The following is an 18,707-nucleotide window of genomic DNA, read 5'->3' as shown; positions in this document are numbered from 1 at the left end:
ACGTTTTTCAGATGTCTGCTAGTCCTGTTAACTCAGACGGGAAGTGGGTTCAAAAATGGTTCAAATGGCTCTGAGCACTATGGGACTTAACTTCTGAGGTTATCAGTCGCCTAGAACTTAGAACTAATTAAACCTAACTAACCTAAGGACATCATCACATCCATGCCCGAGGCAGGATTCGAACCTGCGATCTTAGTGGTCGCATGGTTCCAGACTATAGCGTCAACTGTGGTTCCCGGCCGGCCGGCAAATGGGGTCCAGCTCGGTATTCACCTAGTGGGACGAGGAAACCATTGCGATATATATATATATATATATATATATATATATATATATATATATATATATATATATATATATATATATATATATCAAAGAGTAAAACTGTTTAGATTGCGCAGTGACTAGTATAAATGATCAGTGGCATGTCTACATCTCCTTGCTTCAAGATTTGAGCCGTACTGCTTTATTAGATTTTCAGAGGTTTTTTTGATAGAAAAAGAATCTTCCTTTCGAGCCTGTGCCTAAATCGCGTTGTACTAATTTTAAAAAAGCGTTATGGTCTATTTGTAGGAACTTACTTTTTTACTAGCACTTTCACTTCTCACTGTATATTTAACAAGTACTGCCCTTAAAAAGTGTGTGACATATCAGCTCAGCTGTAATGGCGAGTGGTTGGCCGGTAACTTACGTGGACACACGCCTTTCCGTTTCCTCGGCCCTATTACTATAACACCGAATGAGGAAAAAATGAACGGTGCTGTATGATAACCCGACTTTTTGACAACGGTTGCTCAAATAGCGTTGATAATAAATGTGTCAGAGCTAACAGTAATACAGGTTTCCAAGTACAAGGAAAGTCAGTCTGTTGTTTGTTGCTGCAGCTACAGTTCGTGGAACGGAAAGAGAGAACGGGAACGGTACGATAACATTCGATGATGTCAGCGGTAGTTTAAACATATATAAATGAAAATGTAAGACAGAGAGCAGTAGTATTTCTTAGCGACTACAATGAAGGCAGCTCTGTTGTTTGTTGCTGGTAAGTATTGGCAGAGTTTATAAATTTTCGTTCACGATTAACTTTTTTTCTTGCCCTCTTTTTATACAATTTCTGAGGTTGTAGTTAGCTTGAAAGTCTATTTTTACACTCTGCGAAGAATTGTTCACTGCCACAATTGGTGACGTAATAGAAATGGGGAGCAGCTTTGTTTATCAACATGGTTCTACGAAAAACTTTCCATTTGTTTGCGATCTTGAGCAGTGCCAGCGCGTAGATTCTCGACGAAAAGTGTTGGTGTTGTCTATACTAACAATTTCACTCCTCTGAGAGGACTCGAACAATTACCAATGTTAAGCGTCACATATGTACCTATGAATAGCTAACTAGGATTGGTAGCGAGCAGTAGACGGAAGGCTAGTAGTGGCACGTGAACTCGAAAATAGCGGGAAAGAGTCTATAACACATTTTACAGGCTTGGAAACCGAAAAGGACAACACAAGATAGGTATAGATGGACACAAAACTTGTTCATCTTCACTACTGTGAAACACATAAAGTCTATTTAAGCTGCTTGGTATCTCGAATCATCCACAGAATGCAATAAACTAATGAGTAAACAAATGAGACCACATTAATTTGTTGCTGTATAGCAGCATAAATAATCTTCATATTGTAATGTGACACATGTAACCTCTGTTCCATAGTAAATGGAAACAAGGCATCTATTCCGAATATCAATGCTGATAAAGTGTAGAGAGTTACGAGCTAATCGTTACCATGCCAGTGTTGACTGTATGCAACAATAACATAAATGTAAAAGAATGGAAATAAATAAAGTTTTACTGTAGGTAGCAGTAACTGGATATGCCAATGTTGTCTGGATGACTTCAGATTGCAGAATAGGAAGGTCGCCAGCTCCAAAACGGGTAAAAGTTACATTTGGTAAATAGCTAATCACACAAGTACTGGACAAGAAAGATAATGCGGCAAATAGATAAAATCCCATTGCGCGAGCCTCGATGTAGAAAACAAGTGTAACATGCACACTGAAGCCTTTAATCTGGCATGCAATAATGTTAATTATAATTGTGCAACGACAAGCAACACTCCATAGAAAATATACTGTATTACGTAACTTATCATAGTGCTGTCTGTTTGAAAATATATTTAATCTGATCAGAACAGGCTATTATTCTTTACCAGTTACTTTGAAAATGATGCCGCAGAAACTGTCATTCATGCCAACAATTACTTTTCAATACTAACGTTTCGTAGACGTATGCAGGTAATGTCATTTACAGAACACAACATAAAATCGTAAAATAGCCAGCATACTTATACCACTGAAATATGAGTTACACTTAAATCACTTCTAGTTTGAACTGTTTGTCTGCAATACCGTAGTAGTGCAGTAACTGCAGATGCTACAGCCTTTTATTAAAATGATTATTTTATTGAAATTCAGTTGTAACTTTAAATGAATCTGTTTTCTTTTTACTATTCCTTGTAGTCATGCCTTTTTGGGGAAGTTATTGTGTGAGGGTAGTACGCTGTTGATGGTTAACGAGCTGGGTTTTTCAAGTTTTCTTTGACCAGTCTCCCAAAAAGCAACTATTACGCTTGCATGCCTATAACAGAGCTACGAAAATACTGGCTGAATCTTACTTTGCGATAAGTTGTTTGTTGTACGATATAATCCTTATTAAGAAATTCACTATGGACAGTACGCTCTTCTTGATTAGTTGGCAGCTTGAATAAAATTTATGCACAGAGCAGTCTTGTTTAATTTTCAACATCCATAACAATCTCCGTCTGGCATTTGTGCGCCGACACATACGTCTGTACCACACCACAGATGCTTCGCTCCTCATCTCAGCTATCTTCTAGGACTGCATGTTATCGCGCCAACGATGTTATTTTTCTATGAAATATATTCCTTGTGTTAGTTCAGCATAATTTTCTTGACACTGCCAGCGTATTTACTACAACGATCTGCATAATTATTTCTTACGCATTCATCCGGCACATATTACATTTTGATAAAATCTAATTACTGACAATATTCATAAATACATACAGTTACAAAAAAAATGTTATAAACATATGAAAGGAAGTAGCTGAGGCATCGGGTTCTATTACATTCGATCTGCATTCATCGCTAAAGGACGTGGTGTTTGCTATTCACTGTTAGTGACAACAGGTTTCCATTATGTTGGCAGTTGCAGAAAAAAAAGTACAACGTAAATGTTTTTCACAAGCTGTTCATAATACACTTCCTTGTTGTACCCTTGAAATTATAATTCCAACTGTCGTTTTTTTCCATTAAGAGCGATATGTTGAGTTATATTTGCAATTAGATACCGAAAACAGTCTCTTGTAGTGGTACAGTATGTCTTAAAATATACTACGCAAATGTCACAAATGTGCGGTATTCTCCTGCTACAGTTTCCCTCATATCAGTTACATTGGATTTCAGGTACATAGGGACTACCAGTCAACATAGCACGATACATTATCAAGTGGCAGAGTTGTGGCACGAGTCAGCAGAGTTGCACTGCATCTCGGTATTGTAAAGCTAGCACCTGCATGAGTCAAAGTCCAGACAGTAGTATCAGAGTGAAGTGGCACTAACAGGCAGTGGACAAAGTTACAAGCTGTTCATTGTTTTCTACAGCACTGGTCGCAGTTGCGGTGGTCCAAGGACAACCAGAAGAGTCGACCACTGCCGCCAGCCAGGGTCAGGAACAGCCGTCCGCCACCAACCCGGCTGTGAGAACATTGGTGGCAGCGTCGTATGCGGAAGAGGACGAAGATACCATTTGTGTCCAGGCAGACAACAAGTTCTACTTGTATGCTAATTCACTGAAGCTGTATTCTTGCTACAACCTGCTACCGAAGGGTACGTTACTTTAAATAACACGATTTTCTATGCAATATTGACAAGATAACCACAGACTGCCAACCCTTAACTCCCGAGAAGACTTTTCTGTAACGTATACCACGAGGTGGGGTCTCTGGGACCCCTAGGTTTAAACCGAGATTTAAGGCAAAAATCATTTGAAATTTTTATGCTATATAACATTTATTTTTACAGTTATTTATGTGTTGTTTAAATGCTTATAATTTATTTTATTGCACTAAACAAACCCTGCAACATTTTACTATTTATCAAACAAAAGCACATACTTGTGTGTTCTTCGTTTAAATAGTACACATAAATAGACTGTGAGACTACTGAATTTTACATTCTAAGCTGACTGCTGTGGCCGAACGGTTCTAGGTGCTTCAGTCCCTGACTGCGCTGCAGCAACGGTCACAGGTTCGAATCCTGCCTTGGGCATGGATGTGTGTGATGTCCTTAGGTTAGTTGGTTTAAGTAGTTCTGAGTTTAGGGGACTGATGACTTCAGATGTTAAGTCTATAGTGCTTAGCGTCATTTGAACCATATTAAAGTCTGGAAATTATACAATCTCTGTAGAAAATAAATTTCCAAATAAAACTAAATTCCAGGGTTAGCGCATAAAAATTCCAACCGATTGATGCATAAAGTAAGTCTACCAAATTGATATACATTGCTGGGAACTACATTTTTATCACCACTCAGAACACATTCGATTGTAACAGACATTTTAAGTATTTCATTGAAGAAACAGACAGATCCCCATCACAACTTTCCTGAAGTTCTTCCTCTGAATGATACTCTTGTTCGATAAAATAACTGTGATCACTGGCTAATGTAAAATGGTCGTCTTTTTAGTTTATTTCTTGATCTATATCACTGACGTAGACCGACTAACAATTAAAAAATTTGAAATGACACATTCGTGAAACACATTTTGAACTTTACGGCATCATGCTGAAGAAAACAAGTACATAGTTCACGAGGCGCGGTCTAGGCGACTCCAACACTTATCAGTAACACGTGTCAACAATAAACACAGAAGGCGATAACGCAACTTACAACAAAACATCTTAGGCTTGGCCATTTAAGGAGGGTAGAGGGAGCATTGAAGCATTCCACCACAGCAGGCCTTGGAGAGCGAGTTCGACAATGTTCACGTGGTATAAGTGGCAACACATTGTGAGTCAAGGGTGGTGCAGCGGTAGCATTTTTGATCTCTAATCAAGAAGTCTTCGATCCCGCGTTCGAATCCAGACATTGCTTCAATTTTGATTAGCAGTCACCCTTGTTGGCCCCTCTCTTCTAGCATAAGAAGTCACCATCATTCTGCAAACGGCCTTGCCAAAGAAGGCGGAGGAGCAGATATAGGTTCAGGACACTCTTTGGTCCTAGGGGCCGGAAACTGGCCATAAAGGTGGAAGAATCAGCAATGACCAACGGCATGAGCATGTAAAATACAATGGAAATCACTGCATTAAGACACATAACGTGTCACATGTGGCCTGTAATTGAAGAAGTGTCATGATGATCTCTCCATTGGCAAAAGATTCCGGAACAGTCCACCATTCGGATGGGACTAGCAACGGGAAGTTACCATGAGAAAAAGATTGAATAATCAACGAAAGGATAGCGTTCTACGAGTCGGGGCGTGTAACGTCAGGATCTTAAACGTGGTAGGGAAGCTAGAAAATCTGAAAATGGAAATGCAGATGCTCAACTCAGATATAGTAGGGGTTATTTAAGTGAAATGGAAAGGAGACAAGGGCTTCTGGTCAGATGAGTGTAGGCAAAAGAAAATGGTGCAAAGGGACAGGGATTAGTTATGAACAAGAAGGTAGGGCACAGAGTATGTTACTATGAACAGTTCAGTAACAGGGTTGTTCTTATCAGAATCAGGAGCAAACCAGCACCGACAGCGATAGTTCAGGTATACATACCGACGTCGCAAGCTGAAGATGAAGGAGAAAGTGTATGACGGTATTGCTAAGGTAATTGAGTACATAAAGGGGGATGAAAATCTAATGGTAATGGCGGACTGGAATGCAGTTGCAGGAGAAGTAGTGGGAGAAAAGGTTACAGGAGAATATGGACTTGGGACAAGCAGTGAGAGAGGAGAAAGACTAATTGAGTTCTGTAACAAGTTTCAGCTAGTATGAGTAATAGCGAATACTCTCTTCAAGAATCACAAGAGGAGGAGGTATACTTGGAAAAGGCCGAGTGATTCGCCAAGATTTCAGTTAGACCACATAATGGTCAGACAGAGATCCCGAAATGAGGTATTGGATTCTAAGGTGTACCCAGGGGCAGATATAGACTCAGATCACAATATGGCAGTAATGAAGAGTAGGCTGAAGTTCAATAAATACGCAAAGAAGTACTAAGGAATGACGAGATACGGTTAAAGTTCTCTACGGCTATAGATACCGCAGTAAGGAATAGATCAATAGACAGTACAATTGAAGAGGAATGAACATCTCTAAAAAGCCTCAACAATTTTGTAATACTCGTTATACGTCTATACTAAATGGAAGAGGATACAAAATTGGAAAAGTTCAAAACTTAGCAACCAACTGACGTACAAAACGAGTAACTAGGTTAACTGTACAATGCTAAGCAAATGTACCGGACGCCACCTAGTACGATAGATCATCTTGTGATTAAATTCATGCACAAGCACACAGAAATAGCAGCAGCAGAGATCTCCAGTGTACTAAGTGATTAATACAGACGGTGATGCACCATATTACTAAACAACCGTAGAAGCACTGCAAAAATTATCCAGAATCTGAGGCATTTACAAATAGCAGAAGCCCTCGGGGGAGTATTAGGGAGCCAGTGAAGCCTGAAACCAGGACTTGGTAACAGCACATTAATTGTGTCAGACCAAAATATCGAGTTAGAAGGAGTGGAAAATAGCGCAGTCGAAGTACTAAATGAGATTTCCATTGAATCAAAAATTGTTTCTTCAGCGCGTGGTTAATACGACTTAACGGTTTTGTGTAAGCAAAAGAATGTAGGTATAACCTTCTAATGGACTTCAGAGTCACCTGTAGACGTAATTTAGAAAGAAAAATTAGTCCTGTGTGTGTCTCCTTCGACATTGTGTACTTAAAAGCCCTAGCAGTCGTAAGAATATAAACAATCTGGCTTCATAATCATTTGGGTCAAAGCATTCTACAACAGAAACTATTGAATACTTGGCTTTCCGTGTCCGCCATCGGAAAGAGGCGGTGACCTTACAGTAGCCGGCCTGAGTGGCCGTGCGATTCTAGGCGGTGCAGTCTGGAACTGCGAGACCGCTATGGTCGCAGGTTCGAATCCTGCCTCGGGCATGGATGTGTGTGATGTCCTTAGGTTAGTTAGGTTTAAGTAGTTCTAAGTTCTAGGGGACTGATAACCTCAGATGTCAAGTCCCATAGTGCTCAGAGCCATTTGAACAGCTGATGTCGAATCACGTCTGGACCGAATATCGGTCGGTGCATAAGTTGACACGGAGAGGAATACGATGATGGTGGTTTTAAAGGCCTCAAATGAGCGGTTGTTAGTGACGTTGATAAATATGACTATATATATTTAGAGAGACGATGACCTATTTCGTAAGAAACTTTCTATAGTCACTGCGCTAAGGACACGGAGGGGACCTTTAATGACTATCGGGCAATGATAACAGCTAGGAGGGACTATGACGCAGTCTAATCGTACAAAATCTGTGGGATAACCGTTCCTCGGAACACAGGGCGACGCGTTTCCTATTCTGTCTCAGGCTGCGGTGAGGATAGGAAGCCGCTAACACGGCGCTTGGCAGCAGTTACGAGGCTTGCACCACCATCACGGTACTCGTAACTACAGTCACCGCCTATTAACACATGTCTTCATAAATATTAGGGTCCAGAGCAAACAAGGTACTTCCCACTCCATTGAAGGAAAGCCTGTTCAAAACGCGTGAACGAGTTAGGTACTTACTGTTCTGGGGAGGTGGTAAATCAATACGAGATCCCAAAGACCTATCACTGGTACATATGGAAAAGACATTCTCTGTAGTGCATCTGTCTCGCATCTCCCACATTCACAGTGTTATGCGGTCATAACATAATCTTTCTACAACGCTGAAAATGGAATCCATGCAGTGTACGAGGCCCGTTTTATAAGTAACGCCCGTTTTATAAGTAACGTTTTGCCACAACGCGGCCCCAGCACTGCGGTCGGCATGCTGCGCATGCGCACTGCGTACCTACATTTGTTGTCTACGCACCGACGCCATTACAGTCTGATTCTTCCTTGTTTACGTTGTGTACTGAGTGTTTAAGATGCCTCCGATAATCGTCAGTCCCGCTGACTGTGAAGTACGGGCTGTTATAAGATTTCTTATTGCTTAAGGCCTAAATGCGATCGATATTCATCTTGAGATCTGTGAGTTTACAGAGAAAAATTTATGATTGATGGAATGATAAGAAAGTGAATGAGAACATTTAAAGATGGCCGCACAAATGTGCAAGATGAACAACAGAGTGGGCGTCCTTTGGTCGTTAATGGAAATTTGGTGCTGAAAGTGGACAATAAGGTGAGAGAAAACAGACGCTTTACGATTTCCACCTTGCGTGATGACGTTCCTAATGTTTTTTGTAGTGTTTTGTATGCCATTGTGAATGAGTACTTTAATTACCGAAAACTGCGCCACGTTTGTACCGAAAATGTTGACAGATGTACACAAAACCAAACGTTTAGACAGTACATTGACTTTTCTTGAACGGTACCACAACGATGGTGATGATTTCATAAGCCAAATTATTATGGGTGATGAAATTTGGGTGGCCTAAGTCTCACCAGAATCAAAGCAACAGTCCATGGAATGGCGGCATTCAGATTCACCCAGAAAAGTGAAGTTTAAGCAAACAATTTATGCCTGGAAAATAATGTGCACAGGTTTTTGGGACAGAAAAGGAGTATTTCTTGTGGAATTTCTGCCCCATAATGCGAAAATCAGTGCAGCAGCTAACTGTAAGACATTCCACAATCTGCGCCGTTCAGTTCAGAACAAAAGACGTGGCAAGTTCAGCAACGGTATCATTTTGCTGCAAGACAATGTCTGTCCGCATGTGGCGAATCAGACCAAAGATAACATCACATGTTTTCGATGGGAAAGTCTAGATCATCCCCTGTACAGCCATATTCTGGTGCCCAGCGACTACCATCTGTTCCTGTGCTTGAAGAAACACCTGGGCGGTGTTCAAGACCTGACGAAGTCAAAACAGTGGTGATGCAGTGGTTAAAAAGTCAGGCGGCAGACTCCTCTGAGGAGGTTATTCAAAAACTGGTACAACGTTATGACAAGTGCCTCAATATTGACGGAAATTATTTATAAAAGTAGATTAAGGTACAGGGTTTCATGTAAAAATATAATTATTGAGATATATTACCACGTCATTTTTTAATTTCAAACGGTACTTACTTAAAAAACACGCCTTGTATATCCGCAGCTCGTGGTCTCGCGGTCCTCGTTACCCGAGCACAGGGTACCAGGCTCGCTTCCCGGAGGGGTCAGGAATTTTCACATGCCCTGAGGTGACTGGGGGTTATTGTGTCGTCTTCATCATTATCATTCATCGCTGTTACGTTCGAAGGAAGGCAACGGCAAGCCACCTCCATTATGACCTTGCCTAGTACGGTGGTGCAGGTCTCCCGCATCGTTCCCCTATGCTCTGTCAAGAAGCATGGGAATGTATTTCTTTTTCATGCCATACAAGATATGCGTTGCCTTATCACTGTGTTACCAATAGTAAATATGAAATATCATATAATTCTATTAATGATTTCTAACTCTATTAAAACATATTTCCTTCTGTTTGTTGTAGTTTACGTGGTGAAACCAAAGAGTCTATGTAAACCAACCCTGTCAGACTGTCCCACGAACTAGAAGCATTGCAAGTCTGTCGGCTCATCCTGCAGGAGCTAACTAGCCTGTGATTGAGTGAAGACCAGATGGCTGGACTGCTGACTGAAGACATCTACAATTTCCAGAGAACACCAGAAATTCCAGCAGCGTCAGAACTTACCTCTTTTTCTAACAACAAAAACCGGTGGAATGAACTAAACCTCCTTTATGATAGTTTTCGATGGCAATAGATCAGCTATACATTTAGAACTGACTGCAAAATTTAGTATTTTAAAACGTGGTTTTGCCCATTTTTTGTCTTCATGTTGGCCTTGTAATAGTTGTAATCTGACACAGTAAACTGTGGTTTCATGTCGTTAACTGTTATATTTCAATCGTAGAATACATTTCCTTACCTGTAGCTTCACACAAATACTGGCGAACTATAACTGTGTATTAAACATACAAAATGCAGTTCATCCACTCATGCAAACCTCGTACCATCCCAATACCCAGTTCCGACCTTAACACATTCACTGGATCGAGGACCCCGGTGCCTACAGTAGAGACTTACGACTGAGACAGTGGCTTGGCCTTATCTTTCCTGGATATTGCGTGAAATATTTGCAACACAGAGTACTGAAACCTGGTTGGTAGGTACTCAGAGAGTACGCAGGACAAGGCTATGATTGTGGGTGGGGCCATAAACAGTTACTGTGAGTTGCACAATCAAACACACAACTTTATTATTCTAAGAACCACTTAGTTACGAATTGCTTTAAAAGATCACAATTAGACAATACGGCTGAAAGCGTAGTTAAAGAAAACTTGAGATGCTTTCGGGGCGGAAGGCCCAAAACCACACCAAAGAAAAGAACGGCTAAAGGCCTGGCTTAGAAATCAAAAGCAATCAGAAACAGAAGGTAAAACTTTTTAAAAAGAAACATGCAGTGGAAAACAGTTAGCTGCTGAAGGCCTACACTACACGTCGTAAGGAAAACTATAATTAACGCACATTAATAATTTCCTTTTTAAATTTACAACTGAATGGCTGAATGCCCAATTAAAGAAATATTAACTTATTGCATGGCTGAAGGCCAGAAACAAATTTGAAACAATGGCTAAAGCCCTGAACAACAAGTCAGAAAAACAATTTAAAATAAACCCCTTCCTTCATATAAAAAATTTTCCTTTAAAGAATACACATGGCTGAATGCCTTATTAAAAGGTGTTTACGTAAATCCTCGGTGGAAGTCTACACATAACACATCGAACAACTAATGACTTAGGGCCCGGATTACAAACAATTTCAGATAGAAAAAATTTTAAGGAAGAAAATAAAATCAATCTTCAGAATTTTAATTTAAGAAGGATTAAGGTCTTTATGTAAAATTTAAAAAAGAACTGAATTAATACACAGCCAAAGACCAAGCACAATACTTCAAACCAAAATTAAAATCACGAACTAAAACAAAGAGAACAAATGGTGCTCAGAAGCGTTCCAAGGGTCGGCCTGAGAAGGCAGATCAAACGTAGGGTGAGGTGAGACAGACAACCAATAGTTGAAGTTAAATAATCCAATGGCAACCCAAACTAGGGATGGCCCAAGGACCAACCAACAATTTAACCAATTCCCTTTTGTCCGACCAATGGCACAATGATGGAAAATATCAGACGAGGACGAGGATACGAAGAAAAACTTTAATTTAAGATAGCTGAAGGCCTTTATGTAAAATTTAAAAAAGAACTGAATTAATACACCGCCGAAGACCTCGCAAAGCAGTTCAAACTAAAATGTCTCCTACGGCTTTAGAAATTGGCGTTTGAAAACAGCCAAGGTAACAATAACCGCTCTAGGAAAATATGAACCAAACAACTTAAAAGGCTGTCGAACTACATGCCATGCCGGACAGCATCAACACAATGAGGAAAGGCACATTGCTGGAAAAGTACGCTAAGGATCAGGACAGGTAAGTGGGACGTTAATGGCCACAGGAGAGAAAATACCGCTAGTGCACTTCACTGGTAAGTAACAGTCAATTTAATAATTAATCACAATACAGGAAGACAGCTGCAAGATTTCGCTGACTCCAACACATAATATGTGGCCCAGGGAGCAACGACCCGCAAATCAACAAACAGATGTCACAATAGCTGAGGATTCGTGACAGGTTAACTGATCACTCAATTTCAGCGTCCAGGTTCGGTGGGCAAAGAACTTGGTCGCTCTCGCAGATAGCGCTTCACGATCCGACAGTGCGTGCATGCCGCCAGCAGTCCCGGCTTGGCCTTGCACCCCGGGGAGTTCCTCGGTGCTCCGTCCCAACTGACTGACCAGCATGCAGCACGCAGACAGCATTAAAATAGCTGCTCAGTCAAAACCACACAAGCTACACACTGTTCCACGAAACACTTCCAGTAACAACTCGAACAATACTAAAACCATTCGATCGATAAGCGCTGCTGCTGCCACTCACAGGCAGGCAAGCCAGCAACTTAATAGCGTCAGTAAATCGAATAAGAAACAGGACGGCAGAACCGCAAAGACAAGATGTCAAGCAATAAACGGCACGAACACGAGCCGCGAACAGCTCAAATACATGGTGTCTTCTCTCGCTGTTCTGTCTGGCGGTTCAAGGCGGAAAGTAAAACAGTTTTACTGTAAGGTTACAAAGTAATCTGTGAAATACCGCTCCAAGACGCAAGTTTGCATTATCGCTGTAAAAAAAAGTTAAACGCTAGCTCTTCTAGACTGAAACATAAATACCAAAGCGTGCGAAAAAGTAATGCCCACGAATTATACATGTGAAAAATCTAAAAGCTTTTTAAATAAATTAAACTTTATTAGCATTCTTCATCTTTATTCTCCGTGTCTACACACTTATATCTTATCATAGTCACCACAACGACGAACAACTTTCTACCAACGAGACACCAGTTTCCTGATACTGCCATTGTAGAATGACTGACTTTGTTAAAACAGCCACAACGTTACCTCTGCCTGCACTCCCTCGTCACTATCAAAGTGAAATCCGTAAAAGTGTTCAAGTTCGGGAACCAAATGAAAATCGGGTGTGGCCAAGCTAGGATTGTATGGAGGATGAACGATGATTTGAACTCAAGGTGTACGGTTGTTGCAGATATCCTCATGTTTAAGAAAAGAGTGCCCCATGTTTGGAAGAACTCTCCGAATTCGTATTTTCAGTTTTGTGAGGGATTACCAAACGCCCTTCTGACTCACCGACATAGCTATGCTGCACACAACCATTCTACACGCTGTGTTTAGGTAACCTCTACCAGCAGAGGACTGCAACTTGCGCCAGAGAAACGTGAAAGTCGACCAACTAATACGCGATATGTAAAACTGCGACTGGTATTTTGCACGCAATATAAAATTCGTAGGCATACCTTTGAGCACGCCTTCACACATCACGTTTTTATCAGTAACGTACATCTACATCTACGTGATTACTCTGCTATTCACAATAAAGCGCTTGGCCGAGGGTTCAATGAACCACCTGCAAGCTGTCTCTCTGCCGTTCCACTGTCGAATGATGCGAGGGGAAAACGAGCGCTTAAATTTTTGTGTGCGAGACCTGATTTCTCTTATTTTATCGTGATGATCATTTCTCCCTATGTAGGTGGCTGCCAACAGAACGTTTTTGCAATCGGAGTGGAAAACTGGTCATTGAAATTTCATGAGAAGATCCCGTCGCAACGAAAAACGCCTTTGTTTCAATGATTGCCAATCCATTTCACGTATTATGTCTGTGACACTATCTCCCCTATTTCGCGATAGTACAAAACGAGGTGCCATTCTTTGTACTTTTTCGATGTCATTCGTCAGTCCCACCTGATGCGGATCCCACACCGCACACCAATACTCCAGAATAGGGCGGACAAGCGTGGTGTAAGCATAGTTGACCTACTGCACCCTCTAAATGTTCTGCCAATGAATCACAGTCTTTGGTTTGCTCTACCCACAACATTGTCTATGAGATTATTCCAATTTAGGTTATTTGTAATTGTAGTAACTAAGTATTTAGTTGAATTATTAACCTTCAGATTTGTGTGACTTACCGCATACTCGAATTATTTAGTACTCATGTGAATAACTTCACACTTTTCTTTATTCAGTGTCAATTGCCTCCATTCGCTGCATACAGATATCTCAATCATTTTGTCATTCGATTTGGTCATCTGATGACTTTACAAGACGGTATATGACACCATCGTCTGAAAACAATCTCATAGGGCTACTCAGATTGTCTCTCATGTCGTTAATATAGGTCAGGAACAATTGAGGGCCTCTAACACTTCCTTGGGGAACACCGGATATTACTTCTGTTTTACTCGATGACTTTCCGTCTATTACTACAAAATGCGATCTTTCTGACAGGAAATCACGAATCCAGTCGCACAACTGAGGCGATATTTCATAGGCACGCTGTTTGGTTAGAAGACGCTTGTGAGGAACGGTGTTGAAAGCCTTCCGGAAATCTAAAAATATGGAATCAATTTTACATCCCCTTTCGATAGCAATCATTACTTCACGACTATAACGAGCTAGTTGTGTTTCACAAGAACGATGTTTTCTGGCTATGTGTCAACAAATCGTTTTCTTCGATGTAATTTATAATGTTCCAAAACCCTACCGCAAATCGACGTTAGTGACATGGGCCTGTAATTCAGCGGATTACTCCTATTTTCCTTTTTGGGTATTAGTGTGACTTGAGGAATTTTCCAGTCTTTAGGTACGGAACTTTCTGTGAGCGAGCGGTTGTACGTAACAGCTAATTGTGGAAATTTTGCATCAGCATACTCTGAAAGGAACCTAACTGGTATTCAATCTGGACTGGAGACCTTGCCTTTATTAAGTGATTTAAGCTGCTTTGTTACACCGAGGATATCTACTTCTATGTTTCTCACCTTGGCAGTTGTTCTTGACTGGAATGAAGTAGGTAGTTGTTCTTGATTGCAATTCAGTAATATATTATTTCTTATCTAGTGTGAAACCATTTTGCGCATTAAATGTTAATTTCATTTGTTGAAGTGGTTTTTCGATTAGTGTACACTGACTTACGAATTTCAGTTAATAAGAGCATTAATATAATTAGAAAATGCATACACCTTTAATTGTAATATTAACACTGGGGTCAATATGATCCCATAAGCAACTGGAAACATATAACACTTGTTTTCGAAACTATTATTTTCAAACCACATGACTTTGTCCTTCGAAGTCATTTTTATCCAGTGTTTTGAACAGTTTCGTATTTACATCACACCACTACTTAAGTGTCGTGTTTCCACTGAGGGCCACTGGAGTCAATATGACACCAATCTAAACTATTTTTCGTTTCTTGAATGTAGTATCTCTGAAATTGGGAAGGTGACTTATGTTGGAACAGCTGTAATGTATGTTTTCATTTTAGTTCATTAAAATACTGTTAATATATTGCGTGTAAATCTCTTGGGTTCTTCATAACCCCAGTAGTACGCAGTGAAAGAAACATACGAGTATCTTCCGGGAAAGACGAGCTCAGGTCAGCAAGCCATAAGAAAAAATAAAAAATTACCACATTTGCGTTTTATTATTTCTGATAACCAGGAAGTAGAGGCGAAGAACGCTAGAGAGTAGAAATTTCGCTTGACAGAGCAAACAGAAGCCTACTCGATCGCTAACAGGGATGAAAATCTTCGTGAATCGCGCAGTATATTACAACACCCCTACTTGTATCGGAATTTATTTACCAGGTAAGCAAGATCATTGCCGTTGTAGTTTTTCTCGCTTCGTTATTGGTAAAGTTTCCCTTTCTCATCTTCACATTACCTAGTTATATCTTATATTCCCTTTCAGAAGGGAATCTGATAATGTCTGATTGGTACAGGAATGTGGGGATAAGATTATCTTCGAATACATATCGATACATCAAAACTGAGTATCAGCGCAATCTACAAAATGATGACATGAAAGAATTTTTTTTTTCAGAACAGTATTGAGAACACTAATACGCTATGAAACGACAATCTGTTCGGTTTTGACAATATAATGGCTGTCATCATCGTTGATGTTGCTCCTGCAATTCATCATGATGGATTGGATGCTGCACCCTGGATTAGTTTCTTATTTTGCTTTTCCATTCGGTGAAATTCCACGGGAAACGAGCGAAAATGCCTCCAGCCTCACGAGACAATAAATCATTTACGTAAAATAGCCTTTTTTACATTGTTCTTTTTCTACAAGTAAAGCTGAAAATTCATTATTGAAAGTATTACTTATAAGAAATAATACCGTTAATACAGAAAGTTCGATGCTGTGTGAGTATCCACTGTCTTATTCTTCGGTATTGGTTATAGGAAACTGCTTTGTTTTGATCGATTGCGTTTTATTTTAGTATCAAACGTAAATCTCAAAGGGCTACAAAACAGTTCCGATGCTTAATAGGAGTATCCAAAAGCACACAGGATGAAGAAAAAGTACCACACTTGGTTGTCAGTATGCGGTTCCTCATCTCGGTCTACTCAAACTTGGTCCCATTTGTCTGTTTAACAGGAATGCGATTTAGAAAACGAGGCTCTGGCGACGCTGTAACTGCAAGCAGCGTGGTCGAGAACACACAGCACGGACTCTGCGCAGAGTCGCAGCTGCCCCTTAGCCCAGTGAGACAAGCCAATGCTGTGGGGAATAAATATTCAGACTCAAGAAACATTCTTTTTTTAGAGTTAAAGCATCAAACTGTATCCACTTTACACCTCCACAATGCGGTATCTTTTGTATTCTTTTCTGTCACTGTTATCTACATTTAGACATATAACATGAACTTCTTACCGCTTTGTTTCGTTCATGAAACAAATAAAGCCAACAGAAAGTAATAATTGATACAATACCGTCGTCTATATTAATGAGGCACAGGAAACACAATAGGCAGGCTACACTAGACTGCTCATGTTCCACACACAAGAACTTCTTTCTGTACATTTGTCATCCAGGCTCATCTTCACAGAACCCGTATGTACACATGTGAGCAACGTTGAAAGAGGCCACCTCGCAATGGCAAACACTTCACCAGTCCCTTGATCATACTTTGCTGGATCCTACACAACCCAAAAACGTGATCCTTTAAGTGTCCATACCGATAAAAATCTGGTCCGGAGAATGTGAAGGCCAGAACATTGAATCTGTACGACTAATCCATTTCGCTGGAAAATTTTCACTTAAATAGTTATGCACATTGATCCCAAAGCGTAGCAGTGCACCATCATGCTGAAGCAGTAGCTGTCGCCGAACACCAAGTTGAACGTTTTCTAATGAGTCAGGCAATGTGTTCCAAAAAGTTGTACAATACATGAGCACATTCAACTTGTCCATCATAGGTAAGGGCCCGAAAGAAATACTCTTACGATTCTAGCCCATAGGTTTACGCCAAAGCGTGCCTGAATGCCACGTTCATAGGTGACACTTGGGCTGAGTTCCAATCAATAATGACAGTACATGACACGTTAATAATAAAATGTGCATTATCTTCCACTTGGTGCAAATGTCATTCACAAAACTGCGAGCGTCGAGTGCGGGCGTCTGGTCGCTGGATGTTGAGTTAATGTGTTGACATATAAAAGCAGTTTGTCGTGTGACAGTTCAAAAACATATCAGGAACTGCCTTCCAATGTCACGGGTACTTTGCCTGGGTGGTTGGTGAATGGACTCAAGAACTGCATCCTCTTTTGGTAGAGTACTTTTACTCCTTGGACGACCTCTGACCATCACTTGTGGACGAAGATTACCAGTTTTCCAAAGGCGTTGCAGAGAGCGAAAAAGGAAAGGAATCATATCGACGTATTCATCGTTTGTGTACTGCATCGGGAGGCTGCTCTACATGAATTTGGCAGGACCAATTATGGTTGTGCGCTGCGCGGTTAGTGGACATAAGTTTACAGTTTACTGGATCCCATTGTCATGTGGTGGGCTATTGTAAAGTGGCAAAATAATGTACTGCTTTTAAACAACGAGAAATGTGGAATGGACGTCTAAAATAATAGGAAACCAACCTGACGAGGATTCTAAACATAGTCGGCTCCATGGTGGATAAGGGTTTGATGTTCCGAAAGCCTGTTCAGCGAAGTACGATGGCTTGTACGGTTTCTGTAGTACAAACACATATCTATTTTAATGAAATTAAATTTAAAAAAAAAAATGAAATGTGAATTGATTTTGCTTTTGCAAAATGCACGGGCGGTATTGTAAATGTTACTTTTTAAATTGTTTTTGTTATTTTTATTTTCCTTTCTTTCAGTACGAACTTTGTTGTAGGACCTCTTATTTACGTGTGGTAACAAAAATTCATTTAGACAGAATTAAGTACATTTAAAATTACGTGAACTTAGTCAACCCTCTCATGCTGATAAATTCATATTAACTGATTAAGAATATTTAGTTGAGAATTATATCTTTTACATAATTCGGCCTTGGCACACATTTTCTAAATGCAGTGTTTTTTTTTTTTTTAATATTTACTGAATTCTTTCCCGGCGTTAGCTATGGAACACAAGACTGTCTCTATTAGCAGAAAATGGTTAAATATTGCAAAGCCGACGTTTAATTATCATTGATAAAACACACTTCACTATACATTTAAGTTATTTCAAAGAACCAACAAATTGTTAAATTTCAACGGTAACTATCCACCTATGAATGCACAAATGTGAAACTAGTAATAAATTCCGTCAGTCTCAGGATCGCTGTAAAAGAAAAAACATATTCTTAATTCACTGCTAATTTTTATCTGCTCCCGATTTACGGGTTTGGTTAAATTTTTCTTAGCGGAACAATTTTTTAAATCCAGAATGAGATTTTCACTCTGCAGCGGAGTGTGCGCTGATATGAAACTTCCTGGCAGATTAAAACTGTGTGCCCAACCGAGACTCGAACTCGGG

General features: G+C 40.2%; 1 protein-coding gene across 1 annotated transcript; it reads left to right on the top strand.

Moving 5' to 3' along the window:
- Window positions 1–1,004: 1,004 nt before the first annotated feature.
- LOC124776634 lies at window positions 1,005–10,059 on the top strand. The gene is made up of 3 exons (XM_047251723.1): window positions 1,005–1,039; window positions 3,674–3,898; window positions 9,754–10,059. The coding sequence occupies exons 1-3, from the start codon at window positions 1,012–1,014 to the stop codon at window positions 9,813–9,815; spliced, it is 315 nt and encodes a 104-aa protein (XP_047107679.1). The 5' UTR covers window positions 1,005–1,011; the 3' UTR covers window positions 9,816–10,059.
- Window positions 10,060–18,707: the final 8,648 nt, after the last annotated feature.

The sequence above is a fragment of the Schistocerca piceifrons genome, chromosome 2 (assembly GCF_021461385.2).
Source record: "Schistocerca piceifrons isolate TAMUIC-IGC-003096 chromosome 2, iqSchPice1.1, whole genome shotgun sequence".
Taxonomy (NCBI): Eukaryota; Metazoa; Arthropoda; class Insecta; order Orthoptera; family Acrididae; genus Schistocerca; species Schistocerca piceifrons.
This window is presented reverse-complemented; position numbering and strand designations above follow the sequence as displayed.

What these genes read in the sequence shown, in the direction of transcription:
- LOC124776634 (XM_047251723.1), top strand. Translation starts at nt 1,012, where the DNA reads ATGAAGGCAGCTCTGTTGTTTGTTGCTG. An exon ending in AGCTCTGTTGTTTGTTGCTG is followed by an intron (nt 1,040 to 3,673) that starts GTAAGTATTGGC and finishes TGTTTTCTACAG; the next exon opens with CACTGGTCGCAGTTGCGGTG. An exon ending in CTACAACCTGCTACCGAAGG is followed by an intron (nt 3,899 to 9,753) that starts GTACGTTACTTT and finishes TGTTTGTTGTAG; the next exon opens with TTTACGTGGTGAAACCAAAG.